The 14,270-nt window shown below is 43.7% G+C and overlaps 1 protein-coding gene across 2 annotated transcripts in view; it reads left to right on the top strand.

The window, feature by feature from the left end:
• The window catches only part of pcnx1 (pecanex 1), a 104,914-nt gene that overhangs the window by 79,404 nt on the left and 11,240 nt on the right, over nt 1-14,270 (top strand). For both annotated transcript variants that reach the window (XM_057860366.1, XM_057860367.1), the window contains exons 31-32: nt 5,342-5,616; nt 11,076-11,254. In XM_057860366.1, coding sequence (XP_057716349.1) covers nt 5,342-5,616; nt 11,076-11,254 — 454 coding nt within the window. The remainder of the gene's footprint in view (nt 1-5,341; nt 5,617-11,075; nt 11,255-14,270) is intronic.

Below are 14,270 nucleotides of genomic sequence, written 5' to 3'. Positions count from 1 at the left end.
CAGGTTCACTCACATCGTTAAACACAGCCAGGGTAACTGGCTGGTTAATGTGAAAGGCTGAAAGTCTCTTCGGTAGAAAACTCGGATTGGGCCATAATGTAACCCCAGAACAGTCAGGATTCCACTTTAAACAGTTCGGAGAAATCGATAAAGCATGTAATTCACTCACTCGCTTCGCTGAAGTAATTGCGAGGAGGAACGCAGTTTTTATTGTGACCCACTTAAGGTCAGCCCCATCCAAAGGCTCAAAAGGGGTTGAACACAAACCCTCCAGGACTAACGGAAGGTCCCACGTGGGGACGCGTGGTAATCTTGGAGGCCGTCGACGAAGGGCACCCTTCAAAAACCGACACACCAGGGAATGAGAGCCCACTGATCGGCCATCCACCAGAACATGGTGGGTGGCTATCGCAGCCACGTACACTTTTAAGGTTGATACAGAAAGTCCCTTATCAAGAAGTTCTTGTAAATAGCTAAGTAATATTGGCACAGAGCAGCGCACAGGATCCACATCGTGATCCTTACACCATTTATTGAACAGTCTCCGCCTGTTACTGTAAAGCGCCCTCGTGGACGTAGCACGAGCATCAAGTACAGTTTGTACAACCGCCTCTGTACAGGACTCTAACAGAGAGTCCGGCCCTTCAGAGGCCACAGGTAAAGGTGAAGACGCTCCGGGTGGGGGTGCCAGATGCTCCCCTCCAACTGGGACAACAGGTCCATTCTCTGGGGCAGAGGCCAAGGATCCCCATTGAGATGTTTGAGAATCAACGGAAACCACATTCTTCCTGGCCAGAACGGAGCGACCAACAACACCCTGTGATTGCTCTGGCTGATTCTGTGCAGAGTCACCATTAAGCGAGGAAGAGGCGGAAACGCATACAGGAGAGAGTCTGGCCATGAGTGTGCTAGGGCATCCTGACCTAGTGGACTGTTCGGTTCCGCAAGGGAAAACCACAGTTGACAATGAGTGGTTGCTTCTGAAGCGAAGAGGTCCACCTCTGCAACACCGAACCTCCCCCATATCTCCTGAACCACAGCAGGGTTCAACCTCCACTCCCCAGGCGGTTGTTTCTGCCTGGAGAGTAAGTCTGCTGCACAGTTCCGCACCCCCGGAAGATGGACTGCCCTGAGACTCAGAAGGTGTGGAAAAGCCCACAGGAGAAGTTTTTGAGCCTCCACCAGTGAGAGAGGAGATCTGGTCCCCCCTTGGTGGTTTATATGGTAGACAGTGGACGTATTGTCCGACCGAACCAGAACATGCTTTCCACTCAGCGCAGGGAGAAAATGCTTGAGACCAAGTCGAACAGCACGAAGCTCCAATACATTTATGTGACAAAGTCTCTCCAGTGGGGACCAAACACCCCTGATCGTCCTGTGGTTCCACACTGCTCCCCAGCCTGAAAGCGACGCATCCGTTACAACCACTTCTCGGCGTGAGGGAAGAGAACCTAACGTGACCCCTTTGCATATGAACTGCCTGTCCATCCAGGGCCTTAGAAGTCGATGACAACGCCCTGAGAGAGTCACAAGTCTGCGTTGATGTCGGGTGGGATCCAATCCCAAACCGTTCATCCAAATCTGTAACGGGCGCAAAAACAAAAGCCCCAATGGCACCACAACTGATAGTGCAGTCAGTTTCCCCAACAACTGGAGGACGGTCCCGTATGACAGACTCGCACTGTGTCTGACACGCGTGACCGTTCGGAGAACGTCGTCCACCCTTTGTGGCGACGGAGAGGCGGTCATAGTTAAGGAGCTTAAGCTCATGCCGATGAAAATCACATGTTGGCTGGGAATCAAATGACTTTTTGAAAGGTTTACCTTGAGACCTAGTTGCTTCACATGGTCCAACAGCAGCGTGGTGTGGCTGAGAGCTTGTTCCCGAGTCTGTGAACACACAAGCCAATCGTCCAAGTAAGGAAGAATTCTGAGGCCGCGGCTCTGCAGGGGGGCCAGCGCCGCAGCCATGCATCTTGTAAATGTCCGGGGAGCAAGAGAGAGGCCGAATGGCAGCACTCTGTATTGGTATGCTTTTCCTTCGAAGGCAAAGCGAAGGAAAGGCCTGTGGTGTGGTACCACTGGCACGTGAAAATAGGCGTCCTTTAAATCCACACTTGTAAACCAGTCTCCTTGAGTGATTGATTGGAGAACGTCCGTCGTGCGAAGCATGTGAAATTTTAGACGCTTGAGGTAACAATTTAGTGATCTCAGGTCGAGGATAGGGCGAAATCCGCCGTCCTTCTTCGGAACAAGAAAATAAATTGAATAAAACCCTTTCAACAGGTTTGAACTGGGAACCAACTCTATAGCATCCTTCTGTAAGAGTTCTACGATCTCTTTTCTGAGGGCCATACGTTTCCCTGGATCTGACACAACTGTTGTCTTCACCCCATTGAACTTTGGGGGACGACGCTTGAACTGAATAGTGTAACCTCTGAACAGAGTTGAAATGACCCATGGGTCTGGAACAAGGGCGACCCAGCGTCTGAGATGGAGTTCGGTAAAATGGCTGAGGCCCTGGCAATGGTAGTCAAACTCTACCGTTCCTGCCCCTACTAGCGGTAGAGTGCTTGGAGGGGCGAGTGTGTTGAAGTCTGTGAAATCGGTCGGCTCTTGGAGGTCTTCCTGTCGGCTCCCGAAAAACAGGCCGTAGAGAGGAATGTCCATCCGCAGAAACTGGACGTGCAGTTCTCGGCGCAGGTGGAGCCCTGGTAGCAGAGTGATAGGTAGGAGCACGTCTGTGGGGGGGCCTGGAAGCTCGTTGCAGGTCAACAAACTGTTGCCGGGACCTGTTGGCTTCCACAGCTCTCTCAAGGGTTTGTTGGGCTGCTGGGCCAAACACTTGACCCGGAACAACAGGTAGAGTGCGAAGCGCACCCCTACACGACTCAGTCAGAGGAGACTGTGCCAACCATACTTGGCGTCTGGTCACAGTAAGTGTCGACATGAGTCTGCCAAGTTCTCTGGACATATATGCAAATGTCTGGAGGGAAGCATCGCTCAGGTTCTGTAAACTTTCATTGACACCTGCAACCCTCAATGACTGTGAAAGGGCCAGGGCAAGGTGGGAAAACGTATTACCCAAGCGGCCAATCCGAGCCGCAACATCATAGGCCTTGGTAAGGAGATCATCAGTCACCCGGCACTGTGGGCGCGGGCATCGTGCCTCTGCGCGGGCAGCATCTGCTGGGTCCACTATCAGGCTCGCGACAATGCTGTCCACCGACGGCATCTTGTTTAACCCATATTGAGCAGCATCATGCATAGAGCTGAGTGCCCTACAGTCTTGGGACAAGTGGGTGGACGACTTAGGATCCGTCCAGCAAAGCTGAAGCTCATTGATATAGGGTTGTGATGCTGGCACACAGAATTGTGGTTTTTGAGCGGTCTTAAAGAAGGCATTAGAAACCGAATTCTCAGCTGGTAATGTCTCAATACCCAGTTGTGAAAGGGCTAATTGGACAGTTTGCTTTATGAAAGACAAACCAGGACTAGAGTCTGGGGGTAGGGACTCGGAAGTGTCAGAGTCCGCTACCGAGGGGCATGGAGAAGGCCCGATGTCAAGGTCACCACCATAGGTAACATCTCCGGTCCTAAACAGCGAGTCACTTGCTGCTATGGACACAACGTCCTCTTCCAGGTGGCCAACTACACTGCAGTGCTCCTGCTCAGGCACGCTATCAATGACACCTGTGTTTGCACACATATCCCCCCCTGGCTGTAAATTCAGGAGTAATGATTTAATCTGAGCGAACTCAGAGGCCAAAGTGTCAACCTTAGCAGATAGCATGTGGTCGGTATCACAAGCCTTCTTTGATGAGGTGGCCCCAACATGCTGCTTCTTATGGCGCTTGGTCGTCTTTTTTGGGCTCGACGCCAACGCGCCGTGAGAAATTTCATTTTCCACCAAAGCCAGTCTAGCGGACCTTTCCGACAACGGGATGCAGACACAATTAAGACACGCTTCCTCGGTGAGCGCCTTTCTTAAATGCCCAACACCTAAACACGACGGGCATAAAGTGTGTCCGTCTTCTGGGCTCAGGTGGGCTAAACAGCGAGCACACGCGTTCACGAGCGGTCCCGACATGCCTACACACAGTGCGAGCCCTACTCACGAACTCCGGAGTGAGTCAGCAAAGTACGAGGCTCCCCGAGCGAATAACACTCGAGGACCAGTCCACAGTATTGAGGCTCGAAGCAAACAAGCCACTCGGTTACAGCTGGAGGAGGCGCGGAGCGAAAATACACTCACACACTCCCGTTGTAGAAATGCAAAGAGTGAGCAAAAACACTCCCGTTGTATAAATGCAAAGAGCGAGGAAACACTCACTGCACACCAAACAAAAATGGCGCGGAGCGGGAAACACTCACAGCCTAATCAATAACCCGGTTCGGAAGAAACCGCCGCGGCGACACATTAGCCAGTGCGGGCCCGCATGATTGGTGGAAATAGCCGCGGTGCTACATTAGCGTATCAGAGCGAAATATACTCACAACAATACAATCAATAGAGTCCGGAGCGGAAAACACTCACAGAAAACATGCAACTGAAGATAATCCAGAACGTGAAGAAATCGATAGTCCAGCCGCAGCTCGCAGCCTCTGGAGGACGTAATCCACGTAGCTCCAACCAAGCCGGTTTCGAGGCTTCCGGCGAGCGCGGTAATACGACCTTCGCCGATGCGAGAATGTAGAAAAGGAACTAGTGCTGGGTGAGCGGGGCTCTTATCGACCTCTGACGTCACCCAGGTCACGTCCAATGGCGTGACTTTGTTGGTATTTTATTCTCGATCTTTGTGCTGCGCACACGTAGATATCCAGGTGCTAAGCACCGCCCTCTGGCGGTCAGAAGGAATGAAATAGAAACGTATTTATATTTTAATAAATGGTGTATAAGCACTGCAAAAGTAATCATTTTTATAGAAATGAGATATATATATATATAAAAGAAAACAATGATTTGCATGCATATATCTTAACTTTTTTTTTTTAAAGTTTTTTTAATTGGAAAAAAGTCTGCGACTACTGAGGGCGCGAAATTTGAAGCGGGAAATAGCGAGGGATCACTGTATTTAAACAAAAATTGTGATTTGTATATAAATGATATTTTTTAAAGGGAAAAAAATGATTTCAGTCCTCAATGAAAGTAAATGATAATTATATATGATACATCTGTTTTTTACATTGGAAAACAATAAAAGTAATGTTTATAGTAAGACTAAATATCATGATTTATATACGAGTCAACTATGAAAATAATTGTTCGTGGCAGCTCTGTTTTATACAACCTCCTCCACTACGATGATTCGACTTGGAACATTGTGTTCATCTGCTGCAGGTGAACAAGGAATGCGTGCGGGGCCTGTGGGCGGGCCAGCAGCAGGAGCTGGTGTTTCTGCGGAACCGTAACCCGGAGCGTGGCAGCATTCAAAATGCCAAACAGGCGCTGCGCAACATGATCAACTCATCGTGCGACCAGCCCATTGGCTATCCCATCTACGTGTCGCCACTCACCACCTCCTACTGCAATTCACACCCTCAGTTGGGCCACATCCTGGGTGGGCCCATCAGCATCGCCAATATCCGCAACTTTGTGGTCAGCACCTGGCACAGGTATGTGTCACTGTTCAATCGTCAGGAATAATAAGTTAGTATGAGTGGGAACCTTTTGTTACCTCACGATACGATACGATTTGCAATACAAAGCTCACGATAACGATCTGACGATAAGATTATCGATACATTGGTCAGGAAATCATTCTAGGATATTCTACAAAAAACTAATAAACAGAAAAACAAGCTTCTGCTCTGAATTGGAATGAGTTTATCTCTAGTAGACGTCCAATCCATTTGAACTGGCAGGGTAGCCGAATGTTCATTCGCTGCAATCCCTCCCACTTCAAAGGCATTGAACGTCTATGGCTGTCAGTGGCAGCCAATGTCAGGCAATGAGGTAATTTTGGGCCATTTAAGGTCATTTACCTGTTGATTTTCAGTTACTTCCTGTTGATTTTGGGGTATTTGATGAGTCGCTTCCTGCTTATTTTGAGTTACAGAACAGGAAGTGACCTGGGAATCACCCAAATGAATAGGAAAGGACTCAAACTAAACAGGAAATGACCTGTAAATGAACAGCAAGTGACCTGTAAATGCCCCGATCATCGGACAGAATGACTGCAAATACTCTGGTTTTGAATGAACGAACATTCCCAGCCTAAATGGATTGAGCGTCGAGCACTGTCAGTGGCAGCCTTAGGGTTAACTGACACACTATTATGGTGGAAGATTTTGATAGCAACTTGTTGGTTCCTTTTTTTTTTTTTTTTTTTTAATTTTTTTTGAAACGTTGACACCTTTTTAAAAAGATAGCTCGATTTTTGGCAGGACCATATTGATAACCTTTTGGGATACAAAGTATCACAGTATATCACCATTTTGACATTCTGTCACACCCCGAGTCAGCACATTTGTATTTTGGGTGGGGGGGGCTTTTGTATGGTTCCTGCCACCCTCCTCAAAGTAAATTAGTGCCGGTGAAAGCGATACTGCCCCCTCTCAAGATATAAAAGAGGTGTCATTTAACTAGTTTTCCATGGACAATCACAAATGTTATGGAAAATATTTCTTAAAGGTTGAAAAGTTACGAAGTTCATGCCTACTTCACAATTAAAAACAATGTTGTTGTTTTATTTTGTTTTTTTTTTGTTTTTTTTTATGATCGTTTCAATACTGCTAATACTGTGCAACACCGTCCTCTGGTGGTCGAGTTATAGCAATTGTGAAAGCCAAAGCCCATGCGACATTATTTCCCTCTCTAACATATTTGAATTTTTCATTCGTCAATCGTCATACATCATTAGTATTTTATCCCACTGACATATATCCATATTCGAAGCCTGTTTGTTCACCCCAGAAAATCTGCGTCATCATTCGACTTTCACCTAACAATCAAGTCCAAGCTCGTCTGAAAGCACGTGATTGTGTTGACAGGAAAGCCCCACTAAATGAACAGCAAGTGACCTGTAAATGCCCCGAAAATTGGACAGAATGAATGCAAATGCTCTGGTTTCGAATTAGTGCTGCAACGATTAATCGATTAACTGAGTATTCGATTCGAAAAAAAGATTCAAATGAAATCTTGCTGCTTCGCGTATTCGTTTAATTAAAGTGGCGTTAATGGTTTGTTTTGAAAGTGTTTGCATTTATTTTTATTGATTTGGGTGGATACGCAGCCCTCTAGTCTACCTCATGTCACATGGCTGAATCCATCTGCTCCCTGTTAACACCAACATAAGTGTTTAAGCTCATGATTTTTTTTTAATGCATTCCTTATTTAGTTTAAAGGTATATTTAGCCATTTTTTGTGGGGTGGGAATATGTGTATGAGCCATTTGTTTAGAGCATTGTAAAAAGCTCAGCATTTTATAGCATTTAAGCTAGCGGACTTTTGCTATGTAAGTTAGCCAATTGCTCTTTTGTTGTACATAGATCTTTTTTTTTTTTTTAATTTATTTATTTATTTATTTATTTATTTTTATATACCGTGTGAGGCTCGGCTCAGGTATTTGAATTTTTTATGTTCCTTATCCGATTACTCGATTATTTAAACTAAATAGTTCATCGATTAATCGACTACTAAAATAATCGATAGCTGCAGCCCTATTTCGAATTAAGGAATGTTCCCATTCTAAATGGATTGGGCGTCGAGCACCGTCAATCGCAGCCTTAGAGTTACCTGAGACACTATTAGGGTGGAAGATTTTGGTAGCAACTTGTTGGTTCCTTTTTTTTTTTTTTTTTTTTTTTTTTTGACACCTTTTTAAAACGATATCTCGATTCTTGCCAGGAGCATATTGATAACCTTTTGGGATACAAAGTATCACGATATATCACCATTTCGATATATTGTCAGACCCCTACTTTATAGGGTATGTGACTATTTTTAGCCATTAAAAAAAAAGTAAATCTTAACCCCATTAAGATCTGCTGTTCATATACGTGGATGTTACATTATGGGTATTTTGGCCATGATATGAAAATATGGTATACAAGTGTGAGTTGCCTGACCCAGAATGCAACAGGGACATATGTGGATGACAGGTCTTAATTAATATGTATAATTAGACTCCCCGAAGGGAGGTCTCAAAAACTCGCTTGCTTTCTTCTTCTTCGTGAAGAGACTAAATTGATACTCCTCCGTTATTCGTGGATGGACCAGAATGGAATTTGTTTGGAATATTCTAAGGATGTATACACATTTACTATGCTAGGAGCCCGGTTTTTTATCTTTAGACCACATGGAGGTAGGTCTCAAAGTCTCACCTACATTGTTCTTTCAATGGAAGACACTAACTGGAATTGTTACTCCTTTGTTATTTGTGAACTGGTCTTAGGATGAATACATACCAATTCTAAGGGGAATTTTTGGGGGGTCTCAGAGCTGATTAATTAGATGGAGTTTTGCAAGGCAAAGGCCCATATCATAAGTCCAGAATTTTCACACGATGCAGGGAATTTTTCAAATGACCCCCAAAAATTTTCCGTCTGCCCATTAACGCTGGGTTTTTGAAAAACATTTCCTCCCCCCAAAACGCTACTTGTCCGACAATTTTTGACCATATTGCATAACTTACACATAAAAACTCCAGGACGGCAAAGGGGATGAAAGTGTGTTATACAGAATTTAGCAAAAATGTACGGTTCCCCCAAAATTCACCAAAAACTGTCCGATTCATTTCCAATGGGATGCCATTGACAGCCATGTATGTCCAAATTTCCCATTCATTTTCATTGGCAGGAAAACATAGGTTCTTCTGATTTTTGACCATTTACCATTACAGCCCATTGACATTTTGTGACCTGATATCATAAGGAACTGTCCCTGAAATGTCCCCAAATTCAACAGGAAGTGACCTGATATCAACAGGAAGTCTCCCCGAAATGTCACCGCCAAGCCACTTGAGGGATGTTGCATTGTGTTTGTGCGGTTTTGGGGAACTTTTGTCGAATTCCTTTAGTTTTCTTCCGTTTAGACAGCAATGGCAAGGGAGATGGAACGCTTGAATGTGTAACTTCAGCTCATCAACATTGACCAACAAATGTTGATCATACAAATGTTGAGGCGTAGACAACGCAGAAGACTGTTGCGGAGGTGGTCTGTCCGACTGTTGATGCCGCGCAGAGACTGGCAGTCACATTACAAATTCTAGCATCGCGTGGAAGCCAGCAAGCTGCGTTGTCCAACGTTTTGTCCGATTTCATTGCCGTGTCTTACAACCAGCCTGCTTGAAGCCATAGCAGATTTCTGGTGGGTATGGAACTTCCCAAACTGCGTTGGAAGCCTTGATGGTAAACGCGTTATAAAAGCATAGAGGCCCTCTCAATCAGACTATTTCTCTCTCAGGGTGCAGACAATTAAAAAACCGTGTGGGATTTGCCAAGGCCTACAGCCTGTCAAAAGGATGGATGCTGGAAGTAGAGCTGAAACGAATACTCGAGCAACTCGAGTAACTCGAGTTTAAAAACTGATCCGAGTAATTTTATTCACCTCGAGTAATTGTTTATTTTGACAGCTCTAAGCATCACGTTTTGCTCGGACTACTTTTAATGCGGGACAACGCGCTGTCACGTGCGGAGAGGAAGAAGGGGGGGGGACTTACTGCAGCCAACAGCCGCTACAAACGACGCCGACGTTGCTAAATACTAGCCTGCACGATGCTACGTTGGTTGCAGGTAGCGTCCGATGCGTCTCATAGAGATCGCATGTATGTTGAACTAGATGCGAAATGACAGACTCTGCCTCATCTGGGCAGCGTTAGTAAACAGCCGCCATCTTAAAGCAGTAGAGCGCTAAGAGCTAATAACGAGCGCTAAGCGCTAATAAATGAAATTAATGCTACTGTCACTACTAGCTCACGTAACGTTAGCCCTGCGGAGGGCTAGGTTTCTATTAATTATGACCACTGTCGATGCGTGGCTAACGTGTCTTACATACAGGCTTTAACATAACATAGCATTGTGGAGTGATGAGGGTGTAAAATAAAAACTTAATAATGCTAACTATCAATTTTAGCTCAGTAGTCATTGCTGGATAAAACACCAAGTAGCACTGGTCCCTAATGTGCTCCAATACAGCCTGTATCATACATTTATTTTGAACACTGCAAAAACTCAAAATCCTATCAGGACTTATTATTTAGACTAACTTAAAACTTAACTAGAACTTAAAAATGGCTTGACACAAATGGAAATTCAATTGAAACACGTGGGAAAAAATCCTAACTTTTAAGTGATGTGTGTTATCAAGCGTAACGGCATTTTAAGGTAAGATATATATAATTTTTTTTTTTTTTTTTTTTTAATAAGATCTAAAAGTTTTTTGAGTGAAAGCAGTGAATTAGTCTTTTTTTTTTTTTAATTCTAGTTACATCTCAGATGCAATTGTGGGCTGTTTTCAACAATATACATCGAAAATAAAGACATTGATTGACTGAAAATGGTTCAAGATTAGATAAAATGTCTTGTTTTCTCATGTATATTTATAATTGCTCTTCACCTAAAAATATATTTGTTTTATCCGATTACTCGATAGAATTTTCAGTCGATTACTCGATTACTAAAATATTCAATAGCTGCAGCCCTAGCTGGAAGAGTGGCAAAAAGTGGATTTTTCAGATGAATCTTACATTGAATTACACCACAGTCACAGGATTTTGTAGAGGTGCACGTCAGGCTACGGCGAAGGGTCGTAAATCGGGTCTGCCTTGACGGCTCAGGTCCGCCGCAGAAGCATCAACCAGCCAGTAGAGTGAATGTGCGCTCTATGATTGTGCTTTTTCATGTCTTTCACCCCTCCCAATAGTATTTAACTCATTGCCTGCCATTGACAACAATAGATGTTCAATTCATTGAAATTTGTAGGACTGGCTATGAAAGCTCGTCTTTCATTTTGACTGGGGCATCTGGCAGCGATTTATTCACTGCCGCTGTCAGTGAGTTAAATGAGTGCCCTATAAAGGATTAAATAAGATTTTTGGTTGGCGTCCATTGCTAACAGATTGCTATTCTCTTAGGTTAAGAAAAGGCTGCGGCGCAGGTTGTAACAGCGGAGGGAATATCGAAGATTCTGATGCCGGCGGGATGTCCTGCGGTAGCGGCAATGGGACAACGGGTGACTCGCAGCAGAGTTCCATGTCACAGGGTGGAAATTCCGGACCCGGCGGCCCTCACTCATACCAGCCGCACGCTCTGGGTGAGGGAAATTAACACCACAGCCAGTTCACATATTTATAGACATACACACTTGAGTCAGCCACCTAATTTTGAGAATCTGCCAATACAGAGTGTAAATTCGATACTGAAAAAATATATACATATTTTTTTCTTATAAATTTGAATTAAAATTCCAAACATGTACCAGTACTGTACTTTTTACATTAGCCTACTTCCTCTTTTTCGCTTTTTTCTGGGATCGTTGCGGAGTATAAAACTTATGTATTTTTGTAACTGTTATGGCTATGCCATTGTAGTTCTTGATTATTTTGTTACTAAAAGTTAAAATATATACTGGTCCTTCTAAAAAAATTAGCATATTGTGATAAAGTTCATTATTTTCTGTAATGTACTGATAAACATTAGACTTTCATATATTTTGGATTCATTACACACAACTGAAGTAGTTCAAGCCTTATATTGTTTTAGTATTGATGATTGCAAAAATGTCAAGAAAAAACAAAAATCCCTATCTCAAAAAATTACCATATCACGAAAAGGTACTCTAAAGAAGCTACTAACCTAATCATCTGAATCAACGAATTAACTCAAAAACCCTGCGAAAGATTCCTGAGGATTTTAAAAATTCCCAGCCTGGGTCATTACTCAAAACCACAGTCATGGGCAAGACTGCCGACCTGACTGCTGTCCAGAAGGCCATCATTGACACCTTCAAGCAAGAGGCTAAGACACAGAAAGAAATTCAGGCATGAAAATCTCTCACCTTTCGGCGAAATTCGCCGTTTTGAAGTCAAAAAGGATGACCTACGTGAATCGTGTAGATCCGAGGAGAAAAATTTTTAAGGGGGGGGGGGGGGGGTCGTTTGTAGGCATGTGCCAGTTACCTTCACGGATTACCATGCTATGAAAACGTCGCGGTTACAAAACCACTAAAATTTTCCGTCATACAGTAGTACGTATTCGTTATTTTTCATGTGTCGAAAATGCAGCCAGAATTAGATTGGCGCGGCAGCGCTTACCCCTTCCCCTGTTTGATGCTGCGTGTGTCAGTGACGCTATTCCAGCAAACCCAAAAACAAGCACTCCAAACGCAAGGCGTAAATTCTTCAATTTATTGATCTCTCAAATCGTGGTAACTGAAATATACCAAATGAATACATTTAAAACGTTGTACACTCGTATTTTTCCACATGTGAGTAGCTTCAACAGTTTAGCTTCATGAAAAAGTTCGTCAAAAACAAAACACACATTTTCCTTTCAAATTCAATACACAAAGTTACTAAAAACTTACAAAGACGAATGATAGGCAAGGCTTAGCTATGACAGCAACTTCATTGAGGTTAATCACAGCCGCTGAGAGAGAAACAAGTTTGTATGCGGGGAGGGGAAAAAAAAAAAAAAAAAAAAGAGCGTCAAAGATCGCTAATTGCGAGTGATGATCTTGTACTAAGCACAAATTCACATTCGCTGGAGGAGGTAAAGTATCACTCCCAATTGTTTTTAGATGAATGCATTTGCCAGCATATTGAATTTAGTGAGTAATGGTTTTCGTTTTCATATTTTGTGGTATGACAAAGTTACTGCCGTTCGTTGCAGCTTGCGTTGAACACTGCCGGAGCGTCCGGTGAAAAAATAGCTCCCGTTAAGGTAGCGTCAAGCTTGTGTATTTAACGGTAATATAAAAGCAGTGTTGTCAATAACGCGGTATCGTAATGCGTAACTAATCTGATTACTTTCTTTCAGTAAAGAACAATCTAACGCGTTCATTTTTCTAAATCAGTAATCTGAGTAAAATTACTTTCCTTGATGCCTGTGCGTTACTATTTTGTTATTGCCCCATAATGTGTGTAGAATGAAGAATACTGTAGTCATGGGAGTGACATCACATGTCACATTTTTTAATCGGGGATAGAACAAAAAGGGTCTCGTGTATTACCATGATGCGTGAGCGCTGGGAGTCAAAACAACATAGCCTTGCTACCTCGCCAGGATGCAATGAAATAGGCAGGAGATATACTACAAACGGCTGCATTTGCACACTGGAAACACAGCCATTACTTCACATTTTTGTCCAGTAAAGATAACAAAAATATCCCCGTGCGCTGCAAACTTTGCGCTGGCTCAAAAAGACTGTCCACCGCAACAAGCATCCAATTCAAGCACCACTTGGAATTACAGCACAACAGGTAACACGACAGCCAGGACTTTTTGATACTGCTCGTGCTCAATCCTCGGTTCAAGCTCAGTTGTTGTTGAGGGTTTTGAAAGCTTAGGTTTAAAGAAATTCTAAATATCCATCTTGCCTCCTCAGCTGTAGTTTTGGCTAAGCAATGCAAACGGCTGTCTCTAAGGTTCTATAGTCACATGATCTGTTCGAAAAATAATTTGGACCCATTATGAAATACTTTGAAGGATTCCTGTTCATTTTATTCATTTGTTTTGTTTGTTTTATTGCTCTAAAACTTTTATAGACAACATTTTAAGGGCCATATTCAATGGTCTTTATTTTAAAGGGGAAGTTCAGAATTTTTTACATTAGGCTTAATCTTTGAGTTAGCCGGAGTTTAATTAGTCGTTGGAAATGATTTGAACAAATTCTGTGCAGTTTGACAGTTATTTGTTAGTTTCAGGGCTCCAGAAGGGCTAAGCTAGCGCGAGTCAATGGTGGTTGAAATCAACTCCTTCAACTAATTAAACCCCCGTTAACTCGAATATTAAGCCTTATGTGAAAAATTAAAATGGTCAAATTCGCCACATGTAGGACGTTTTGCCGACGGCGGACATTTTGTGCAGAACGCCGGAACATATTTCCTCCACACCTTTCTCACCTTTTTAACCCCTGACCCATTTTCATGCCTGGAAATTTCTGAGCGAATAGGCTGTTCCCAGAGTGCTGTATCAAGGCACCTCTGTGGGAAATCTGTGGGAAGGAAGAAGTGCCAGGAAACACTGCACAACCAGAAGAGGTGACCGCACCCTGAGAAAGATTGTGGAGAAGGGCCGATTCCAGACCTTGGGGGACCTGCAGAAACAGT

Source organism: Corythoichthys intestinalis, chromosome 15, assembly GCF_030265065.1.
Source record: "Corythoichthys intestinalis isolate RoL2023-P3 chromosome 15, ASM3026506v1, whole genome shotgun sequence".
In the NCBI taxonomy this organism is placed as follows: domain Eukaryota; kingdom Metazoa; phylum Chordata; class Actinopteri; order Syngnathiformes; family Syngnathidae; genus Corythoichthys; species Corythoichthys intestinalis.
The sequence above is the reverse complement of the archived record's forward strand: the minus strand, read 5'-3'. Positions and strand labels throughout refer to the sequence as shown.